The sequence below is a fragment of the Crocodylus siamensis genome, chromosome 1, assembly GCF_052110815.1.
Source record: "Crocodylus siamensis isolate JL-2025a chromosome 1, ASM5211081v1, whole genome shotgun sequence".
NCBI classification, from domain to species: domain Eukaryota; kingdom Metazoa; phylum Chordata; order Crocodylia; family Crocodylidae; genus Crocodylus; species Crocodylus siamensis.
This window is the reverse complement of record NC_143395.1, coordinates 210,239,573-210,262,777: the sequence shown is the minus strand read 5'-3', so window position 1 is coordinate 210,262,777 and position 23,205 is coordinate 210,239,573. Positions and strand designations below refer to the sequence as shown.

At 48.4% G+C, this 23,205-nt stretch overlaps 1 protein-coding gene and 1 non-coding gene across 2 annotated transcripts; both read left to right on the top strand.

Annotated features, from left to right (window-relative positions):
* Window positions 1-205: 205 nt before the first annotated feature.
* Window positions 206-22,748, top strand: CHD4 (chromodomain helicase DNA binding protein 4). The gene is made up of 40 exons (XM_090054800.1): window positions 206-434; window positions 1,059-1,230; window positions 3,431-3,558; window positions 3,792-3,983; window positions 4,401-4,519; window positions 5,004-5,245; window positions 5,324-5,451; window positions 5,618-5,753; window positions 6,455-6,636; window positions 6,787-7,026; window positions 7,953-8,156; window positions 8,253-8,458; window positions 9,132-9,263; window positions 9,417-9,513; window positions 9,926-10,117; window positions 10,214-10,414; window positions 11,795-11,932; window positions 13,632-13,753; window positions 13,876-14,049; window positions 14,386-14,527; window positions 14,923-15,054; window positions 15,149-15,266; window positions 15,511-15,635; window positions 15,936-16,173; window positions 16,343-16,515; window positions 16,683-16,863; window positions 16,941-17,027; window positions 17,166-17,254; window positions 17,334-17,467; window positions 17,770-17,914; window positions 18,116-18,281; window positions 18,666-18,790; window positions 19,105-19,237; window positions 19,987-20,064; window positions 20,175-20,312; window positions 20,406-20,514; window positions 20,826-20,958; window positions 21,603-21,798; window positions 21,919-22,094; window positions 22,241-22,748. Exons 2-40 carry the CDS (start codon window positions 1,134-1,136, stop codon window positions 22,256-22,258), a joined length of 5,766 nt encoding a protein of 1,921 aa, XP_089910926.1. The 5' UTR covers window positions 206-434; window positions 1,059-1,133; the 3' UTR covers window positions 22,259-22,748.
* Window positions 18,309-18,447, top strand: LOC149874016 (small Cajal body-specific RNA 11). Its single transcript, XR_016440128.1, has one exon.
* Window positions 22,749-23,205: the final 457 nt, after the last annotated feature.

The following is a 23,205-nucleotide window of genomic DNA, read 5'->3' as shown; positions in this document are numbered from 1 at the left end:
CTGTGGGGGGAGAGTTTGGAGGTTATTATGGGATGTCTCGGGGAGGGAGGGCGAGGCAGGGGGCATTATCGTGGGTTGGAGCAAAGGAGTATTATGGGATGTTGGAGTGAAGGGGTTAGTGTGGGGAGTATATTATGGGATGTTTCTCCGAGGAAGGGTTCTATTATGGGATGTTCCTGATGGAAAGGGGGGGTTGATTATTATGGGATGCAAGGCCGGGCAAGTGTGTGGGGAGTTATGAAGGGAGGGTGGATATTATGGGATGTCTGGTCGCCTGGGTGACGGGGGCGGGGCTCGTTGCCGAGGTGCCAGAGCATATTATGGGATGGAGGCGGGAGTAGGCGGGGCCTGGCTGGGGTTTTTTTCCCCCCTTTAAGAGGCGGCGTCGGGGCAGGAGCCATTTTCCCTTCAGCGGCGGCGGCGAGTGGCACCGGGTGAGGAGCCGGGAGGGGACGCGGCCGGGGGGATGGCAGGGGGCGCCGCCCCGGGTCCCTCGCGTGCCCGCCCGGCGCCCCCTGGGGCCCGGCGCCCAGCCCAGCCCGCACGGGGCGCACCTGCCGCCCGGCCCCACCGCGGTGCGGCACCCGAGCGTTGCTTCCCCCCCCCCCCCCCCCCCCCCGCTGGCCCGGCCTTTGTTGTCCCCCGGCCACGCCGCGCCGGCCGCTAGGGGCAGCCCCGGGGGCGGGGCTGGGGCCGGGCAGGGGAGCCCCTGGGCCGGCGTGGCCGGGGACCGGGGGCAGGGGCCGGGCCTGCCGACTGGCGCTGGCCTCGGCCCAGGCCGCCTTCTCGTCGACGGGCAGAGCTGGCCCTGGCAGGCAGGCAGGCAGGCGTGCGCCCGCCGGCCCCGGGCGTCCCCTCCGGGCCGTGGCGCGGCTCCCGCTAGGCAGGACTCTGCTGCTTGGCTTCGTTGCCGGGGAAGTATGGGGCTGGTAGGCGCGCGCATCCGCCCCCTTCCCGGCTCTCCAGTCCGCTCCCCACGTGCTGCGGGGGGCAATCCCTTCTCGCCCGGGTGGCTCTCCTGCCGGCTGCTGTAACCTACTTTCCTTCTCCCTTTTCAGGAAGCTGAGGGGCAGGAGGAAGGAGACGAGGCTGCACGAGCTGTGTAAGCCCTCGTGTCCCTGCTTTAAGAAGATATGGCATCGAGCATTGGTCCACTGTCACCCTGCTCTGCTGGTAGCGATGACGATGAGATGGAGATCCTGTTGAACAACAGTATTCCTCAGCATCCAGGTATGGATAGCATGGTCAGGATCTCTGCAGCAAGCTGTGGCTCTCTTGTGTCTTGGCCGAGTTAGTGGTGCTGTGGGACTCAGTGGTAGGAGAAACCTGTTTTGTTCAGAGCATTTTGTGTCTGATTGGAATATTTGGGCCTTAATGGTTGTTTTTAAGAGTGACTGGTCCTGCGGTTCAGTGAGGTGAACTTTCTCATTGCAAGCTGTTGCTGGTGGGTGGGAACATGCACCCTGATGGAGCCACCCACCACCTAGAAGGTGCACACTTCATGGCTGGGGGGAGGATTCTGCGTTGGAGCAGGGTGTCAGGTTTGTACTCCTTCACTTGGGAGCTTAGACCTGCTAGCGTCCAGAGCAAACTGCCCTGGGCTATCGCTTGACCCAGTTTCTTTACCCACCGCACCTAGTTCTGCCAGCTTCTCCTGGATCCTGCTCTGCTGCTCCCCTTAGCCCTCTCCTTGTTGCAGTAGATGTACTGACAGTGCAGTGTGGTTGTAGGATGGAGTTCCTCTGGTGTATTAACCTGCAGTCCCTGTATCTGCCTCTTCCTTGTAAACATAGTCCACGTGCCTCACACAGAGACTAAGAGCTCAAGAGACTGGGATTTATAACTGCTACTTCATTCCCAGCATTGTTATTGTATAGAACTCTACCTCTTCTCTCAATCTGTAAAACAAGGATGAATGTATATCCTGGAGTAGTGGGTTCTAAAATGTGATCCTGAATTTGCCTCTGAACTGCCTTTTCACTCTGTAGGTGAAAGGTGGCAGCAAAGTGTTGTCAACAGGATGCCATGGTATGGCTTATTATGGCCAGTTTGTTTTCAGGGTCCTCCTAGTAGCTGCAGAGCTCTGGGGAAATCTCAAGGGATTGGGTGAGACTGAAGCAATGGAAAGAAGCTGAAAAATAGTCTTCCAGCTTCTCCTCCTAAAGAGGGTGGCTGTGAGCCTAGGAAAAGGAAGCCTTCTCAGGGTTGGGGCCAGGCCCCTCATTGGTTAAGTTACTGGGAAGTTAAGAAGCTTGGGCAATGTGCCAAATGGTGTAGGGACATCAGACAGTCCTAAATCAGAACTTGCTGGAGGGGTAGATTATGGAGCCCACACTTCTGGGGAGGATTCAGTAAATGTTACTGGATGAAGGCATACTTATGGAAATTAGAAATGTGGCAAGAATACTCTCTCTGTCCAAGGATACAGGATCCCAGGCTGAGCACTTCCTTTCTCTCTTGTCCTTTGGTTGTTGCGACTTGTGGCTTCCCCCATCTGGCTTAGCTCCTGTGGTCAGGAGGCCATTTTCCCTTGGAGGGAGAGCGAGTGACTCTGTAATGGGCGGGGCAGCAGGGGAAGGCGAATGGTTGGACTGCTGTGGATCTTGTCACAAAGGAAAAGGCTGTCTGGCTGTCCATGCTCCTCTGGGCTTTGTGTGGGGGGAGGGGGAACAGATGGGAGTGTGTGGGGGAGCTGGCATGCATTACAGTGATGAGGGATTGAGCTTGCTGACTTGTGCCTGAAGAAGGGTTTGTGGATCCTGTTGCGCTGGATTCAGTGGGTTGCCCTAAGCAGCAGCTATGCAGGTGGGAGAGAAGCAAGCAGCAGCTGACAGTTTTTTGATCTTTGCTTGCCATTGCAGGGTCTCCTGGGCTGAAAACCATATTTTTATGGGAGATCTTGGGATGGAGCCCATGCTCTGATTCTAGCCTAGCTGGTCCTTGGACTTCCTGCTGTGTTGTAGTCTGTCTATCCCAAAGACCAAGGTGTGGCTCCTTCTCTCTCTCTCTCTCTCTCTCTCTCTCTCTCTCTCTTCCTTTTCCCTTCCGCACTTTACTCCTGTGCCACTTTGCTGGTCACATCTGCAGGACTCAGCAGCCCACTTGCTCAATCTCTGCTGTGTCTGCTGAGCTAAAGAACTTTCTAATCCTCAAATATTTCATGTGGCTCTGTTCAGAAAAGTGTTACTGAGATGGAGAGAGGGGATGGATAGTGATTTTTTTTTTTTTTAGGGTGTATTGGAGCTATTATTCTCTTATTTAGTGTGGCATAATCTGGTTAGCCAGACTTGTTTTGAATGTGTGTTGCTATGAGTTGAAGCAATTAAACCCTTTGTGAAAAGTGGCATATGCTGGAATCCACACTTGCAGGTGGTGAACTGTGAATGGCTGAAATCAAATCTTCCTAAATTTGTTTGGCCTTTCCTTCCAGAGCCTGAAGAAGAGCCGGAGGAAGAGCTTCTATCAGAGGCTGAAACTCCCAAGATCAAGAAGAAGAAAAAACCCAAGAAGCTGAAGGAACCAAAAGTGCCCAAGCTCAGCAAGCGCCAGAAAAAGGAGGTGAGGAATGAAGGGAAGAAGAGGGGGGGAAGGAAATGAGCTCTGACTGCTGAGTACGCAGGGGATCTCTTCTGTTGGTTTATGGCATGTGGCTTTGACCCTTAGTAATGAGCCCCTTTAAATGGTGGTAAAGGTGTGCTAATTTAATACTTACCTAAGGTATCATCTCACTGCTGCCTGATCTTCTCTCTCTCGCCTTCTCTTTCCTGCCGTCCTTCCACCCCTGCCACAAGCTGGGAGACAGCTCTGGTGAGGGAAATGAGTTTGTGGAGGAAGAGGAGGAGGTCTTGCGCTCAGACAGTGAGGGCAGCGACTACACCCCAGGGAAGAAGAAGAAGAAGAAACTAGGACCCAAAAAGGAAAAGAAAAATAAAGCCAAGCGCAAGGAGGAGGAAGAGGAGGAGGAGGAGGATGATGACTCCAAGGTGAGAGAAGCTGCCCAATTGTCCCCACTCCATCACCAAAATATGAACTGGAGAGACTCTTCTGTTTTCCCTCTGCAGAGGCATTTCCCTCTACTTTGCCCATTTTCCTCCTCCAGGATGTCTTAGGCTTGCCCATGTATCCAGATTACCATCCAAAGAACGTTTTGTTTTTTGTTTCGTTTCGTTTCCCTTCCCTTCCCAGGACAGGGTATACTGATCCCAGAGAGGTGGGATTTTTCCAGTTCCATCAGTGTTTGGAGAGTCTATCCCCTGAACCCCGGGGGAGTAGTGGGTGGGGAGATCCTAGAGCTGCTCAGATCCTAGAGCTGCTCAGAACTGATACAATCACCTGTGATGTATGGAGGTTCTTGGCATGTAGGGTTTCCCCTGAGACTTGCCTCATCTCCCTCTCCTAAGGAACCCAAATCATCTGCTCAGCTCCTAGAGGACTGGGGCATGGAAGATATTGATCATATCTTCACAGAAGAGGATTATCGCACTCTTACCAACTACAAAGCCTTCAGTCAATTTGTTAGGTAAGTCTTGAGCGGAAGGGGAAGGGGGAGGTAAGACAGAAGAACTGTTGGTCTTGGGACCTTGAAGCACCCTGCAGCTACTAAATGAGTCTTGGTGGCAAAATTGCATCCTTGTCGTCCTGTGTCCGTTCCCCCCACCCCCACCCACCCACACACACACACACGCACACACTTTTTTAAACAAGGTGGGATGGGAGGAGATAACAGAAAAATGATGCTCTGGTTTTGTGATGGTCTGGTCTGAGATGGAAGTCCTTGCTTCCATGCCCCATTCTACTGGAATATAGTAGATTTTGGGGTTTTACTTGTTTTTATTCTGCTTCTAGAACCAGCAATATTTGCCCCTCATGGTTGGGGTGGGGAAAGGGTATACTGACTGTTGAAATGAAAGCTTAGATTTTAGTGTCTGGTATAAGAGAGTGGCCACAAGACCAATCCAGTATTCATATGAGTCCAGTAATGCTTGATCTCTGATCCTGCACAGGCCACTCATTGCAGCCAAGAACCCGAAGATAGCTGTTTCAAAGATGATGATGGTACTGGGGGCCAAATGGAGGGAGTTCAGCACTAACAATCCCTTCAAAGGCAGTTCAGGAGCATCTGTGGCAGCTGCTGCGGCTGCTGCTGTGGCTGTGGTCGAGAGCATGGTGACCAGCGTGGATGTTGTCCTGCCCCAGCCCCCTGTTGATGTACCACTTCGTAAGGCGAAGACCAAGGAGGGCAAAGGTAAGCTGAAGAACTAGTGAAGGTGAAGTTCCTCTGATAAAGGTGCTGGTTGGCTTACCATCTCTCTCTCCTTCCTAGGGCCCAATGCCCGGCGAAAGCCTAAGGCCAGTCCTCGTGTTCCTGATCTCAAGAAACCCAAAACTAAGAAGGTGGCTCCTTTAAAAATCAAATTGGGAGGATTTGGCTCCAAGCGCAAGAGATCATCAGTGAGTGACTCTCTAGCCTTTTACCTCTTTGGGTAGGGGTGGTGATGGGACTTGCATCTGCATAGCTTGGCTCTCCCCAATAATATTGTATATTGGGGTAACCCTAGGATGCGAGGGGCTGGCTGACCATGACTGCCTGAGTTCCCTTTCTTTCTGCATTCTTCAGAGTGAAGACGATGATCTGGATGTGGAATCGGACTTCGATGATGCCAGTATCAATAGCTACTCTGTTTCAGATGGATCCACCAGCCGTAGCAGCCGCAGTCGGAAAAAACTCAAAGCTGGGAAAAAGAAAAAAAAAGGTATTTAGGTCTGTCATCTGCTAGAGAGATGACTCTAAGTAAGGACATGGGAGTAAAACTGGCTGTTGGTAGCATCTAAGGCAGTGACTTGCAGCCAGGGTGCTGTGGCAGGATGCTGTTGAGCATGTAAACAAGATTCACAAAATAAACCTAGAGACTTTCAAATGGGAACCCATAGCGTCAAAAACATTATGACTTACTGTGGTCTTTCTGAGTTCTTTGCAATAGTAGAATGGCTCTTATTTTTCTGTAGTCAAAAATAAAGTGAAAACTAAGAGCTGATATTTTTTTCCAAGGTGTGCCTTGAATTCAAAAAGGTTAAAAACTACTAGTCTAAGGGATACAGATCTCCAGAACAGGAGAATTGTTTTAATGGTGACTGGGAGAGAAATTGACAAAAGGAAAAAGCAGCTCAGGAAGGTGTCCCTATTCAACACTGAGAAGCCCATACCTCATTTTGTTCTTCAGGAATGTGTTCTGCCTTTGGCTCTGAGGCATGACAAGATTTCTTTACAGCTTTTGCTGGCACGCTTTTTTTCTCTCTCCTTGGTTTCCCCCTGTTCTTTCTGACATGCAGACAGAAAAGCCCTTGTATCTAGCCTTTGTAGTTTGAGGGATTATCCCAGTTGTTGCATAAAGGACTTCAACCCTGCTTATGACTTGCAGTGATGTAATGCTTGTCACCCTCCTTTTTCACTCAGGTGAGGAAGACTCTGCAGTGGCTGTAGATGGCTATGAGACAGATCATCAGGACTATTGTGAGGTGTGCCAGCAGGGAGGAGAGATCATTCTCTGTGACACCTGCCCCCGTGCCTACCACATGGTTTGCCTGGATCCAGACATGGAGAAAGCGCCAGAGGGCAAGTGGAGCTGTCCACATTGTGTGAGTTTTCAGGTTCCAAGAAAAAGCCATTGAGGAAAAGTTGTTTGTACTTCATGTTGGGACAGAAGATAGAATGACTTGGAATCTGGTGCCTTTGATGGGATGTGAGAAATCTATAGATCCCGGACTAACAATTTATCTCCATGTCAGGAAAAAGAGGGCATTCAGTGGGAGGCAAAAGAGGATAACTCTGAAGGTGAGGAGATCCTGGAAGACGTTGTGGGGGATGCTGAAGAGGAGGACGACCACCACATGGAATTCTGCCGTGTCTGCAAGGATGGAGGAGAGCTGCTCTGCTGTGATGCCTGTCCCTCTTCTTACCACATCCACTGCCTAAATCCCCCACTGCCAGAGATTCCCAATGGAGAATGGCTGTGTCCTCGCTGCACTGTGAGTCCCAAAACTATATACTATATTAACTCAAATACAAGATGGCCCTGAATAATAAGATTCCTCCCCACCCCAACTTTAGATTCTGTACATGGAAAAATTCATAATTTTGTGTCAGTAGAATCTAATTATTGGAGTGCTTGTCATTGTCTGTCTTTTTTTTGTCATTCATCCCACTCCTGCTCCTACTACTACAGTAGGGAAAATAGTGGCTGTGGGGGGACAGATGGACCCCTTGCCCTCTGCTGCCACTGCCCTCCCTAGCCTTATTGTTAGACCCTGCTCAGGCTCTGTTCCCTCCCCAAGCACAATGTGGAAATCAGCTGCAGGTGGTAGTAAGGGGGCCAAAGGGACAAAAAGGAGGGCAGAAACTGCTGTGGGCATAACTGGCCCCAAACCTGCTTGCTGCAAATTTCAGTACAGGTACTCCATATTCGTACTTTTTTGAGCACAACTTTTGTACCTGCTTATACATAGTATAACTGCTCATGGTATTTTGGCTTTGGACTTACTGTATCGTTCATTGGGTTAGGCCCCAGCAGAGTCAACAACATTTCCAACCATAATGACCCAATAGCCCAGCACTGTTCTGTGTATATACTTAAAATACCATGGAGATCTACCTCTTCTTATATGTGAGTAAATACAGTCATCTCTTGGAGCATGTAACTACTACTCACTGGCTTCTCACCTTGCTGTCTGTGGCTATCTTTTTTTGGGGAGGGCCCTTTCTCTTCCAGCCTTTACAGCTTGGAAACCATCTCCAGACTTCAAGAAGGGGCTCTGAGGCCCCCAGTCCTAACTAGCCATCTCTCTTTGGCAGATGTATATAGTTAATGTGCAAAATATTTCTGTGACCTTGAGTCTGAGTCCATGGGAGTGTTTTTAAACATTTGTATATAATCATCTATGTCCAACTTCTGTAGTGCCCAGCTCTGAAAGGAAAGGTGCAGAAGATCTTGATCTGGAAGTGGGGCCAGCCACCTGTGGGTCCACCACCACCACGACCACCTGATGCAGACCCTAGTGCTCCTCCCCCCAAGCCTCTGGAGGGCCGGCCTGAGAGACAGTTCTTTGTCAAATGGCAGGGCATGTCTTATTGGCATTGCTCTTGGGTGTCTGAGCTACAGGTAAGTGAGGGTCCTTGACCTATAAAGGGGGTGGTTTCTGACATCCATTTAGGAGAGTGTTATGTTGTGCCACTAAACATCTGTTCCTGTTTTCAGCTGGAGCTGCACTGCCAGGTGATGTTTCGAAACTACCAGCGCAAGAATGACATGGATGAGCCACCCTCGGGGGATTTTGGTGGTGAGGAGGAGAAAAGCCGAAAACGGAAGAACAAGGATCCAAAGTATGCTGAAATGGAAGAACGCTTCTATCGCTATGGGATCAAGCCAGAGTGGATGATGATCCACAGGATCCTCAACCACAGGTGAGGAAGGGAGCAAGCATATGCGATTGGCAAGAGCTCTACATTCTTAACCCAGTGACATTTAAACTACCTAAAGTCATGGGACCCTTTAATCTTGCTTCTGCTGTGGAACCCCTACCGCATCCTAAAAATTGATTTGGAGCCAGGCAACCCAGTCCAGCAATGGTGGCACACCACCTCCTGGCATGCTCTGCCATTAGCCCTAATCTCCTCCTTCTGGAACCCCTGATTACCTATTGCAGACTCCAGGGTTCCACGGAACACAGTTTGAAAACCACTGTGCTGTCATATGGAAAGGTGGGAGCTTGCTTAAGTGCTACATAAGGGAGGGAGACACTTGCTGAATCCTCAGTCACAGAAGGGTGGACTCAATGTGCAGTAGTTCATTGAATCCTTAACTGGAGATTAGATGCACTCGACGAAAGGGTGGATTATCAAGGGCAAAGGGGGGTGTAATCGGGCACCCTTTAATGTGGATGAAAGCGTGATTGGGAGCTCCAGCTTCAGTTATGCTGGCATTCATGGGCTTAACTTCTCTCCTGCCCCTTCCCTTTCAGTAAGGGGCTTTCTTGTCTCTTGATCTTTCCTCCCTGGTGTAATGTGGTGTAGTGAATAGTGCTTGTTTCTAGGCATAATCTTTATCTATTTACTTATTTTTTGTGATCTTCCTCAGTGTGGATAAGAAAGCGAGTGTCCATTACCTGATTAAATGGAGGGACCTACCTTATGACCAGGCATCTTGGGAGAGTGAGGATGTGGATATACAAGATTATGATCTCTACAAACAGGCCTACTGGAATCATAGGTAAAGGGTTTGGGGGAGGTGGGCAGGTACCTTTTTACTATATGTAAGCGAGGGGGCTCAGGTCCTGCTCTCCATCTCTCTAGCTCCTCTTCCTATTTGCCTTTTACAAATTTCATTGTGCTCATCTTTTCCCTTGGGGCTGTTTTTGAACAGAGAGCTAATGAGAGGTGAAGAAGGTCGGCCTGGCAAGAAAATAAAGAAGGTGAAGATGCGGAAGCTGGAGAGGCCCCCAGACACTCCCACAGTGGATGTAAGTTGCTGCTTCCTGCTTAGAAGCCATGTCGGATTCTGAGGTGAAGAGGAAAATATCTTTTTCAATTAATGACACTAGTTGGTATCTGATTCAGATATTTTTAGTAAGTGCTTAGGCTGATGGCAAAAGACCACTGCCTGTAGAGTCTCCTCGAGTTGAAGGAGTTTTTACATCCAGGCTTATCTTGCCTTTTCAGGACTGTCATGAGGGTAAGTAAAGCTGAGCTCTTGAGCGAGAGAAATGTTCTTCAGAACCAGTAGTGTAGAGCAGAGGAAGGGGGAACTTGGCCTGCTACTGTGTGAAGTATACCTGTCCTGGGAGAGAAGCTGATGCCTTAGAAACTAAAATCTTGGCTAGGGCTGGCTGGCTTACTAGAGACTTAACTCTCCTCCTTTTTTTTCCATTGCAGCCAACAGTGAAGTATGACCGACAGCCAGACTACCTTGATGTAACAGGAGGGACCTTGCACCCATACCAACTGGAAGGGTTGAACTGGCTACGCTTCTCCTGGGCCCAGGGCACAGACACTATCTTGGCTGATGAAATGGGGCTGGGCAAAACTGTGCAGACAGCAGTGTTCCTATATTCCCTGTACAAGGAGGTGAGGGGCAAAAGTGGCTTGGAATGCTCATTAAGGGGGGGGGTGCTTTCCTGTGCAACAGGTGCATGTATAACATTCTGGAGGACTCTTCTTCAGGGCCACTCGAAGGGACCCTTCCTGGTGAGTGCCCCACTTTCTACAATCATCAACTGGGAGCGGGAGTTTGAGATGTGGGCTCCAGACATGTATGTGGTGACCTATGTGGGAGACAAAGATAGCCGTGCCATCATCAGAGAGAATGAATTCACCTTTGAGGACAATGCCATTCGAGGGGGCAAGAAGGCCTCCAGGATGAAGGTACAGAACTGTAAGATGTGTTTCTTGAAGTTAAGCCCCTGATTACAATGGACTGACTGGGAGTTAAAGATTTGAGATGGGCCTTAAGACTCCTAGGAAACTAGTTCCTGTCTGAGCTATAGAGGCAAAGACAGTTGCTATTTGAAAGCTATTGGGCAATTCCCTAGGTGGTATTTGATGGAGGCTTTTCTAATAGGGCAGGTGGTGCCCTCTGGAGTGGTCAAAAATTTAGTAGTAAATGAGGGAGGTTCTGGGACCAGGTGACCTAGAACTTCCTTGGCTCTGACAGACTTACTTGGACTCTAGGCAAGTCCCCCTTGTTTCTGTTGAACCTGAAAGTGCTGGCTTTGCTTTGCAAAAGAATTTTGAGGTCTGTGGCATTGGGTAAGTGCCAGTTTTAGAACTGCATTTCTTGGGTATGTTTGACTCCTTCAGGGAACCAATAAAAAGGCTAATTCCTCTGTATCAAAAAAGCATCAATAAGTCCACTTGTAGTGGGCTGAGCAGTAGAGAATTTTTCACTTTTGATGGTGACTAGCTATTGCAAAATTTTAAGCTTTTTCCAAAAACCCTTGAACCTTCTAGCTGAAAGATTGCCTGTCAAGGTTGGGTCATGGCAGTGCTGTTCAAAGCTTTCTAGGAACCCAGGGAAGCTGGGCCTCTTCTGATGAGCCTGGAAAGGAGAATCTTATTTAATTTTCTGCTGGTACTGCTTGAAACTTCAAGCACTAGTAAAATGACTCCACTCTGCCCTGCTGAGCTAGTGCTCCAACTAGCCAGTGTTAACTTCTTTATTTTTCCAAGTTCTTGTCCAAGTCCCAGAAAGCACTTCACTTACCAAAATAGTAACCTAGTGTCACTGCAAATGAGTTACTATTTAATGAAGTTGAACATTTTTTGGTGGAGTAGACTTCTAGCTTCCATATGAAACCAGATACTTATGAGCTAGAGTGGATTTACTTTGTTTTAGAACTACCTGAATGCGTGAGGCAATTTTATTTTGGGCAGGGGGCTGCTTACTGAATCTTGGCAAGCCACCGAGGACCGCATGACAGGCAGCCTAGGGCAGATAAATATTAATTTTCTAGGGGCCCCAAGGTCCTGATAGTGGCCTGGTGGGCTGCATCCGGCCCCTGGGCCGCATTTTGCCCTCCCCTGGATTAACACATTGATTCTTGGACAGAGAATTTTGGGTGTAGAGGACTTCTAATAACAGTGGATTGTCAAGGCAGCCAGATAAGAAGATAGTTCCTGACCTGTTACTGCTGCTCTGCCAAGGGACTGCAAGACTGTTCTTTGCCCTTCCCCCATAGCCTGATGGTTAACTGTTTGGTTTGTTTGTTTGTTTTTGTTTTGTTTTTTTCCTCGCCCCCTCTGTAGAAGGAGGCAGCTGTGAAGTTCCATGTGCTCCTTACATCATATGAATTGATCACCATTGACATGGCCATTTTGGGCTCCATCGACTGGGCCTGTCTCATTGTGGATGAAGCTCACCGGCTCAAGAACAACCAGTCTAAGGTACTGGGGGATGAAGGTGGTGAGGCCTGTAGGATTTGAAGGCTAGACTTTTATGCTGTTCTGCTTTCCTGAATAACAGAGGCCAGAGAACTTCATTGAGACTTCAAAAGATGCTACTGCATGCTTGCATCAGACCTGTAAAACTTGTCAGGAAGTTACAGAATCTTAGTTTCAAGATGCAAGGAAAGGGACACTTCAAGCCACTAGAACTGCTTGCTAATTTTGTTTAAAAAAAAAAAAAAAAAAAGTCCCAGTATGAATTTATGTAGGCTTCCAGCCTTTAGATCTTTTTTTACTCTATTAAAGAATCCTATCTTATTGCAAAGTTCCTTGGGTAGGTATTCAAGCTGCAGGATCAGATTAAAACTACCTGTTGAGGAGCTAAAGTCTTTTATTTTATCTGAAGTCGAGACCCACTGTATAGCACGTTTTGGGGTTGGTTGTTTTCTTTCTGACCCTTGTATCATTGTGACCTTTCTTCCTTTCCTTTATTTCCTTGTAGTTCCCTCCTCCCCTCTCCACAACTGTCCCATCCTGCATTCCCAGTACTCCAGTAATCTTAACACTACTTCCACATATCACACTTCCTAGCCACAACACTTACACTGGAACTCCCAATTTGACTTATCCCCAAGTTCTTATTTGTTTAAAATGCTTTGTAGAATACACCTCCATCCTGTAAACACGACTTATTTTGTTCTAGATGTAGTACCTTCAGTCTAGCTGTATTAAAATGTGAGGTGTGAAGCTATACTTACCCAGCAGTCCAGCTTGACGTGCCTGTGATGTTCTACCACGCCAAGTTAATCAGAAATTATCTTTTATAATTAATGCTTTACAGAAAATGAGGGATATGTCTAGAAACATGAAGAAATACTTCACCTTGAGAGAAAAGGATACTTCACTAAGCTGCCTTTTTAGAATCCCATCTGAGTCCGTTCTTGATTAATTTTAATGTGGACCGGCTGTGTTGACTTATATAGTTCTGACTTTCACATCAAGACTATATGATACTAAGTGAAAAGTTGTTCTGTCAGTTATTTCTGACTTAGCTTAAAATTGTTTGATAGACAACTTTCATAATTTACATAGGATTCTAAAAACATGTTGACCAAATTGATTGAGGTAATGAATCTCATTCATGGCTCATCCTGGTTGTACCTTTTTATAGAAACTGGTGTAACCCCAGCTTTTTCAAGCTTTTGAAACTTTCTGATGTTTAAGATTTGTGGGGCTTGTTTCTTGGGGGAAGGTGTATTGGGGGGGAGGCTAATAAACCCATATAAATGGCTAAGAATGCTCTTTGGCTACTCCTAGAAGCCTCTGGGGTCAGAAGTTGAAAGAATGTCATCCTTTAATGTAGGAAAATGTAGAGTTCAGAAAAGGCTGGTCAGCTGGTAGGGCTAGCTAGTCAAGAAAAGTAGTTCTGTTATTTGCTGCAGTAGGCTTCCTCCAGGCAGGCAGAGCTGAGGAGATGCTGGTGTCAAGCAGTAGTATGAATGAGAACACCTGGGCAGTGTCAGATTCATCTAGGGCACTTGCACAAACTGTTTAAATGGTCTAAACTGAGCCTTGACTTGAGTGGTTAACTCTAGAAGGAATTTTCCTTGGGGTAGGATTTTTAATTTTGACACGAGATCAGCAGTCCGTTGACTGGACGAGGTCCTTGACTCCCTTCTTCCTTTCTTCTCCCTTCCAGTTTTTCCGGGTACTGAATGGCTATTCTCTCCAGCACAAGCTGCTGCTCACTGGGACCCCTCTGCAGAACAATTTGGAGGAGCTGTTCCACTTGCTAAACTTCTTGACACCTGAGAGATTCCAGTATGTCCTGCAAGGCAGATTTAGGCTGACTGCCTCTGCCTTCCTACTCCTACCCTCTTCTGTCCCCCTGCAAGTTTGTCACCTTTGCAGCTTTTACTCCAATGCCTGTGTTTTCTATGCAGTAACCTGGAGGGCTTTTTGGAAGAGTTTGCAGATATTGCCAAGGAGGATCAGATCAAGAAGCTGCATGACATGCTGGGCCCACACATGCTGAGGCGTCTCAAGGCTGACGTTTTCAAGAACATGCCCTCAAAGACTGAACTTATTGTGCGGGTAGAGTTGAGCCCTATGCAGAAGTGAGTGTCAGGGAAGAGGAAAGCTTGCTGCTTTCCAAAGTAGCTGCCAAGTGCAGCTCATCCTGTCTCTAGGACTGCTTGCATAGACATGTTGGGTTCCACTACAACAGAGGGAGAAATAAATCCTGTGGTCTAATGTAGGGGATGAAAGGATTGTAATTTACCATTGGCAGAGGTGGGTAGCTAACAGGAAGGTAGTTCTCAAATTATCATACAATCATAGGGCTGGAAGGGGGGCCAAAACCAATGCAATAAGGTGCTGGGGGGGAGATATGGATCAAGTACTTTCTCACTTAAGTAAAGGTATCTGTCTGACTTTGGACTCATTCTCCACAGGAAATATTATAAATATATTTTGACAAGAAATTTTGAGGCACTGAATGCACGTGGTGGTGGCAATCAAGTCTCCCTGCTCAATGTGGTCATGGATCTGAAGAAATGCTGCAATCACCCCTACCTCTTTCCTGTGGCTGCTATGGTATGTTCTATCCCCTTAGGTATCTGTATCTCCTTATTTATGTGGTATATGCCTACCTGGAGTTGCTCTGCAGCGCCTTTTGTCATCTTGGCTCCTGTAGTTTAGTTTTTGTCCAAAGGATTAGTAGGACCTTTTCCATTTAGTTTCTTCCCTGTGGTAAGCAGGACTGACTTATCCCTGCCCAGTGGGAAAGGCACAATGAAAACAACAACAGAAATAACTGAGCTGGTGTGGCTTGGAAGGAGAGAAACGGAGTGGAAGTCTAGGCATTAAACTGAGCTGAGTTGAGCTGGCAAATGCTAAGTGGCCCCTGGGGTCACAACATCCTGGCTCAGGAATCCCAAAAGGAAATGTAGAGTCCCTTTCCCCTAACTCTTCTCCAATTCATTGCACAGGAGGCTCCAAAAATGCCAAATGGGATGTATGATGGTAGTGCCCTGATCCGAGCATCTGGGAAGCTTCTGCTGCTCCAGAAGATGTTGAAGAACCTCAAGGAAGGAGGCCACAGAGTACTCATCTTTTCACAGGTATTGGGGTATTGAGACTGAGGGTCCATACATGAGCGGGGGGTGACCAAAAAAGTCCTATTTTTGCTCATCTGTTTCATCTTCTTGTCTCCAGATGACTAAAATGTTGGACCTTTTGGAGGATTTTCTGGAACACGAAGGGTATAAATATGAGCGGATTGATGGTGGGATCACGGGGAACATGCGGCAGGAAGCTATTGATCGTTTCAATGGTACGAAACTCCCCATGCCTCTCATAAAAGGAGAACTCTCCCTCACCTTACAGGTGTTTGGTTCCTGACATAGGACCCTTGCTTCTGACTTGAAGCACATACTGCTTGATGTCAGTCATCAGTGCCTGGGTTGAGATGGCTTCTCTCTTACTCCCCTTCCCCCCCAAACAAAGGGAGGCTGAGGGGTTAGTTAAGTAATATTGTCTTTCCTCCTCTGCCTGCCTTCCACCCCTTTCCATCCAAGCTCCTGGTGCTCAGCAGTTCTGCTTCCTACTTTCCACTCGAGCTGGTGGGCTTGGTATCAATCTGGCCACAGCAGATACAGTGATCATTTATGACTCGGACTGGAACCCACATAACGACATCCAGGTGAGGCTTTTAGGAGACTGAAATCGCAAGACAAGTGGTGAAAGGGGAGGGGGAAAGTCTTGGGAGGGATGGGACTTTGTCTGGACAGGGAAAAGGGTCTTCCACTGTGGGTAACATAAAACATTAAAGTAGGGGTGGGAAGGGTGGAAGGGAGTTAGCACTGAAAGCTGCTACCTAAGAATAAACTGGGAACGGAACAGGGGAGAAGAGTGAAGGATTGGAGGAGGTACAAAGTAAGACTCATGGATTTATCATACCCAGTTTTGGGTTTGTTCTAAGCATGTGCTCTCTCTCCTTCAGGCCTTTAGCCGGGCACACAGGATTGGGCAGAACAAAAAGGTGATGATTTACCGCTTTGTGACACGGGCATCAGTGGAGGAGCGTATCACTCAGGTGGCCAAAAAGAAGATGATGCTAACGCATCTAGTAGTGAGGCCAGGTTTGGGCTCCAAGACAGGCTCCATGTCCAAGCAGGAGCTTGATGACATCCTCAAGTTCGGCACTGAGGAGCTCTTCAAGGATGAATCTGCAGAGGGGGGTGAGTGCATACAGCTTGTCTGAGGGATGGTGCCAAAGTTGGGGAGGATCTCCTGCTTTGGCAAGTGAGAGCAGATGGCAACTGCTGCTCTGTAGAGGGGCCTCAAGTTGGCACTTGCTCCAAAACCCTTTTGACATCACCACTGAAAAACTGTGGTCCTCCCCCTCAGGTGATAACAAGGAGGGTGAGGACAGCAGTGTCATTCACTATGATGACAAGGCAATTGAACGGTTGCTGGACAGGAATCAGGATGAAACGGAAGACACAGAACTCCAGGGCATGAATGAGTATCTCAGCTCCTTCAAGGTGGCCCAGTATGTAGTACGTGAGGAAGAGATGGGGGTGAGTATGAGCTGTGTGTCTTGCCCCCTTTAAACAAAAGGTATATGCAACTACAGGACCTGTGTGGAGCTCAAGAGAATAGGGGAGGGATAATCAGATGTTTGTGACCTCATAGGTTTGGATTTTTTGAGTGTAGGGCTGTCTCCTTATCATCCTCTCTGATGCAGGAGGAGGAAGAGGTTGAACGGGAGATCATTAAGCAGGAAGAATCAGTGGATCCTGATTACTGGGAGAAGCTACTGCGTCATCACTATGAGCAGCAGCAGGAAGACCTAGCCAGAAACCTGGGCAAGGGGAAACGTATTCGCAAGCAAGTCAACTACAATGATGGCTCCCAAGAGGACAGAGGTATGGATAGGTACCCACAGGAGGATGAGAAACTTAAGGTGGAAGTCTGTCAGGCTCACATACTGTTTTTCTTCCAGATTGGCAGGATGATCAGTCTGATAACCAGTCGGATTATTCAGTGGCATCTGAGGAGGGAGATGAAGACTTTGATGAGAGATCTGAAGGCAAGTTCCTAGTGGGTTAGCAGGATTCTTTAGTAAGGGAGCTTGGTGGCCCTGCACATGTCCTGTGTTGCAGGATGCCATGAGGGGAATGATACAAGAGGGTGTATTACACGTTTCCTTTGGCCGTTTGTCTTCTAGCGGCTCGTCGGCCCAGCCGTAAAGGCCTGAGAAATGACAAGGACAAGCCCTTGCCTCCCTTGCTTGCCCGTGTAGGAGGGAACATAGAGGTGAGTGGTAACCTGGCAGGGGGCCTTGAGTCTCTCTCTGTGTCTATGTGTGGGGCTTTTAGCATATCTTTCTTTCCAGGTGCTTGGTTTCAATGCCCGCCAGCGCAAGGCCTTCCTCAATGCTATCATGCGTTATGGGATGCCACCCCAGGATGCCTTCACCACCCAGTGGCTTGTCCGGGACCTGCGTGGCAAGTCTGAAAAGGAATTCAAGTGAGTTGGTATTGGACAAGGAAGGGCTGTAGCAGCATCCAAGTCCTCTAGGGAAAGATGGAAATAGCAATGGAAGATTTGGGGTTCATGTGGGGGGTTGGGCTTTGGGTTACTTTGTGGGAGCTTGCAGCCAAGGACTAGTGCTAAGGAACAATCCCCAGCAGTCAGGAATCTGGGACTTGGGAACAACTTCTCTGAGGAAGGGGTCTGGAGCTTTCTTGTCCGAGACTTAAGAGCCTTAAGGAATTTTCAAATATAGTGAGCCTCAGTGTTTTAATTCTGCGTGTTGCTTGCTGCTGCAGGGCCTATGTGTCTCTTTTCATGCGTCACCTGTGTGAGCCAGGAGCAGATGGTGCAGAGACTTTTGCGGATGGGGTCCCACGGGAGGGCCTGTCCCGTCAGCATGTCCTCACCCGCATTGGCGTTATGTCGCTTATACGTAAAAAGGTGAGTGCCTAGTGGAGCAAGGCTAAACTTTTACTCCCTCTTCCTTGCAGGGGCCCCAAACTCCTGTGCTCACAGGAGGGGCCAGCGGAAGATCTCTGCCCTTCTCAAGACACCAAAAGATATGGGTGAGGGGTCCTTTATTCCCTAGTTTGAGGGACAGGCTTTGACATCCTTTATGACTTATACCTTCCTTCTACCCAGGTGCAGGAATTTGAGCACGTGAATGGGCGCTGGAGCATGCCGGAACTGGCGGAGATAGAGGAGAACAAAAAGCTTTCACAACCAGGCTCACCCTCTCCCAAAACACCCACTCCCTCTACACCAGGGGACACACAGCCAAACACACCTGCCCCTGTTCCTCTACCCGGTGAGAGCCTTCTCTTTGCATAGCTCTGCGTCGTGACCCTGGCAAAGTTGCTCCCTTCACCAGAGCTGTGGTGGAGAGATTCAGGGTAGACGCAGATCAATTTGTCTCTCAGTTTAGGAGGGCTGCCAAAGAAATGTGCATGCCCTTAAAGGCACGAGAGGACATCAAGACATCGACCCCATTGAGTGGGTCCAATAGAATATTTCTGCATTTGCTGGAGAGGCAAAGCGGGGTATTTTTTTAATGTGGTATCAGAAGCTTGTGGTACTATTTGGCATTTTTGGGGAGGATTAGGGAAGCAACCCATAGAAATTAAGAGCCGCCCCTGCAAATGAGGGCCAGATTTTACTGATGGCTTTTTCTCTCTGTCCTGCTGATCTTTAGTGGGTGAGACAGAAGAGGGAGTAAAAATAGAAGATGGAGCCAGCACCAAGGAGCAAGGGGAACCCACAGAGCCAGAGAGAGAACCCCACCACACTGCTCCGGCTGAAGTTGAAGTCTCTCTGGAAGTGAGTCAAAGCGTTTTGTTTTATAGTTGTAAGAGCCACACTTGTGCTGCCTCTCCTTTTGTCTCCTATTGTTTGGGATGGCTGGGTGTTTCCTAGGATGATTTGGAGTCCTCTTGCAGTGCTTGCCAGCCTCATGCCTCCACAGACAATCTTATGTATATTCCCTCTGCACACCATTTCTATCCTGCTGCCATTTGAGGCCTGGGGCCTCCCCAGCCTCTTTTACCCTGCCTTCTGCTTCTACAGATGGGTCTTTGTGCTGCTGCTGCTGCTGCTGCTGCTCCTTTTGCGTTAAGACTTTCTCTCTCTGGCAGTGTACCCAGTCTGTGGATACTTCACCACAGGAGGCAAAGTCCCCAGCAAACACCCCAGAAGCAGAGGAGAAAAAAACTGAGGAACCAGAAGTGAAGGAAAGACCTGAAGAGCCAATGGAAGTGGAAAGCAAAGGTATTGGTTAGGGGGTGGTTTGGGGTCCAGAGCCTAGTCTTATCTGTAAAGATCAGTGGTTCTCAGCCTTTTTTCTGGGTCAGGACAGCCCATCACCTTTGAATTTGGGGGCTTCTGCCACTGAGAAGGTGTTTTGATGTTCTTTCAGTTTACCCGAGTGCTGCTTAGCTGGGTTCTGCTGCTGGAAAGGGCTGTGAAGCTGCCCTGTGTTGCATAGCTGTGCCATGTCTGCACACTTCTGCACTGGGGCTCTCTGATCAACTTAAAGCAGGGAAGAGCAGCCTCCCATATTGTGATGGCCTTTCTGGTCCAATACTTTCAACATTCCTTTCCAAAACAATTGGACAGGATGGGGTAGTTCCAGTGGTGCCAGTTTCCAGGAAAAACTTGAGGGGGATAGATGACCAAAAACCTGCATGACGTGAGGTGATGTTGCTGCCTGCTTAGGCTGATTTAGAGAGCCCTAATGCAAGGGGATCATGTGGGGAACTTTTATCTGGCTGTTCCTACTGTGGCACCCCTGAGGGAGCATTGCAGCACCCTGACTTGAGAACCACTAGTACAGATTATCCTCTTTCTGATCTAGGATGTGGCCTGTAGGAGTACAGGCATAGACATAAATGGGGATTGGGGACTTAATCACAGGGGTTTGATGATGGAAACTTGGATTGATTCGGCCATATTTCAAGCTCTTCACAGTACATCCTTTGCACCCATTAGATATGATGATCTGTTCTTTTATCATACAGCTGATGTAGAGAAGGTAGAAGAGAGGGCACTTGCTGAGCCCCCTACAGAACCTCCCACAATTAACTTGGATGAGAAAGGTAAACCAAGGTGCTATCAGACTTTTGTTATCTACCTTCCGGGTGGCACCTTTGTGGATGAACCTGTTGTGGCAGTCATCCTTTTCTCTAACTCGTCCCTGTGTCTGCAGAGGAAAAAAAGGATGATGACAAGAGGGATGTAGTGATGCTGCAGAATGGGGAGATGCTGAAGGACACTGTTGATGAGAGGCACAAGAAAGCAGTGAAGCAGCGCTTTATGTTCAACATAGCAGATGGTGGCTTCACTGGTATGTGACACCAGATGCAGTTAGTTACCCTGCTTGTTGCTCCTCTTTGCAAAAAGTGCTTTTGACTTGGCTGTCTTTGTCTTCCTTCTCCAGAGTTGCACTCTTTGTGGCAGAATGAAGAGCGGGCTGCAACTGTTACCAAGAAAACCTATGAGATTTGGCACCGGCGCCACGACTACTGGCTCCTGGCTGGGATCATCAAGTATCCTTTGGCATTCTGTGAAGTGAATCTCCCATGAGAACACAAAACATCCCCATGAATGGGGATCTTGTCAAAAGGGGATCGGGATTATAATTAGTAGGGTGGTCCCATCTCTGTCACCCCCACCAAGACTTCTGCTCCATGAAGAGATCTTATCAGCATGGCTAGGATACAGTGAGCAGGACATTGTTTTCATTCTCTTTCCCTGTGCCTCTACTCTCCCCATCCCCTCAGGATATAATCCTTTGGCATGGGCTGCATATTTGCTTGTTTTCACTACCTTCTATTTGCCTGAGCTCATCTCATCTCAGTCATGGCTATGCCCGCTGGCAGGACATTCAGAATGATCCACGTTACGCCATCCTCAATGAACCCTTCAAGGGAGAGATGAACAGAGGCAACTTCCTGGAAATCAAAAACAAGTTCCTAGCCAGAAGGTTTAAGGTGAGAGCGCCTTCTACTTTGAGGGGGCCAGGGTATGTTTAGGGACTTGAATTTGTCCTCAGCAAGGTGTCCCCAAGTAGACAAGTGGATTAGTTAAACTGCGTTAAATTAAAGACAGACTAAATTACAATATCTGGAGCATGTGCCATCATTAACTTATTTCCAAGGTATGCTTACTTTTGAAGAGTATGGTCATTAGTCAGTTCACGGAAGTGAAAGGGGGCTAACCTACCACAGCTTAGCACAGGGTCCAGGCATGCCACGGGCAGTTAGCGTGGCACAGCTGAGGCATGGAAAAGCTCTACACCTCTGTACTCTGTAAACTATTTGTAACTCCGTACCTTAATTCCAAGTGAGTGTCTGTATGGTTTAGACCAAATGCTTGCTTGGAAGAGATGTTGAACAAAGACAGGTGGCCTGAGGAAAGGCATTTTGTGTTCAAGAGTCTGTCCAACATCTTCCAACAATATAATTTGGTCCAGTAAAAGGGATCTTACCAGATTATACTACCTCCTTTTCGTGTGTTCCTTGGACCTCATGGCTACTGACCTAAAACAGGCTGTTTTTGTTTTGTGTTCTGTTTGTTTTGTTTGGGGGGGGAGTAGTTGAAGGAGTCTCTCTTTCATGCTTCCTTTACTTTTCAGCTGTTGGAGCAGGCACTAGTAATTGAGGAGCAGCTGCGACGAGCTGCCTATCTGAACATGTCAGAAGATCCTTCACACCCATCTATGGCCCTAAATACACGGTTTGCTGAGGTGGAGTGTCTGGCAGAGAGCCACCAACACCTGTCCAAGGAATCAATGGCTGGGAACAAGCCAGCCAATGCAGTGCTTCACAAAGGTGAGGTGGTGTCCTGGAGCTGAGGAAAAGTGGGCATATCTCAAACTGCACTCCCTTCTGCCCCTCGCTTGTGCTGGTTGCCCCTCACCCTCTAAACATGCACCCCTATTTTTCTTGTAGTTCTGAAGCAGCTGGAGGAGCTTTTGAGTGATATGAAGGCAGATGTGACTCGCCTGCCTGCCACCATCGCCCGCATCCCACCCGTGGCAGTACGCCTCCAGATGTCAGAGCGGAACATCCTCAGTCGACTGGCCAACCGCAGTACCGAACCCCCTCCACCACCACCTCCCCAGCAGGTAAGTGCCCTCCCCTTTGGGCCAGTAAAGAGCCCCATCCCTTTTAACCTGGTGAGCTGGAGGGAGTGGGACCATTGGGGCAGTTTCTAGCAGGGTGGGTGCTATCAATGGGCTTTATCTCATGTGTGCGCTTTCTTACTTCACAGGTGGCCCAGCAGCAGTGACTCCACAGCCCAGCACTGTTGATCTCTCATCCAAGCTGAAGTGACCCCCTTCTGCCTGACATTCCTGATCGGGTGCTGTTCCCCTCTGTGGATGCTGCTGTACGATCCTCCTGCAGGGAGAGGAGACTTTTCCCTCTGCAGCCAACCAGCCACAGGAGCAAGGAGTGTGCCTGGCCGAGAGGGGATGTATGATGGACTCTGTACATAGTGACTGGAGGCCATAGCGCCACATCTGTTACACAGAAACCTGGCTGTACTGCTCGCTGCCTCGGCCTGGAGTTCCATGTTTTGAGTTCTAATATTATTTTGCATTTGTTTACTGAGATGAGAGTGCACAGGCGAGACCAAGCAAAAGCCAGGACAAGAGACAAAGCTACCTCCATCAAGATCCTTTTTAATACAAAAACTGACCGGACTTGTCCACTAATAAACAGCTAAAAAGACAAAAAGAAAAAAAAACTTGATAAAACCGAATAAAAGTTTCCTTGTATTTTTGTTCTACTGCCTCCAATTACCTCTGTTGCAGGGTGGGAGAAAGGGCCAGGAATACTCTTTCTTATAATCCCTGTTCTCAGTCTGTGCCATCTTTGCCCAAGGAATCTGACTGGCCTAGTTTTTCTACTGCCTTCACTGCTTCTGTCATCCTCATTGCAGGGTACTTTTATGTCTTGGAATTACCTCCTGCTGCTCTAAGCCTTTTAGGATCCTTTCCGGGGTAGTGAGCCTGTGCTGTCTCTGTTCCTCTCCAAACCATGAACTGGCCGGGTCCTGAATAAGCATCCAGTGTCTTCAGTCTTAACTGCAGGCTGGGTGTCCTTGTGTACCATCTTGCAGAGGCACTCCTGCATGAAAAGTTAAGCAGTACCCTTACCTTGTTTTCAAGGCATGCCAATGCTGTTCGTGAGGGGAGGATGCAGAGAGAGCTGAAGCTTGCAGCTTTTAACTTT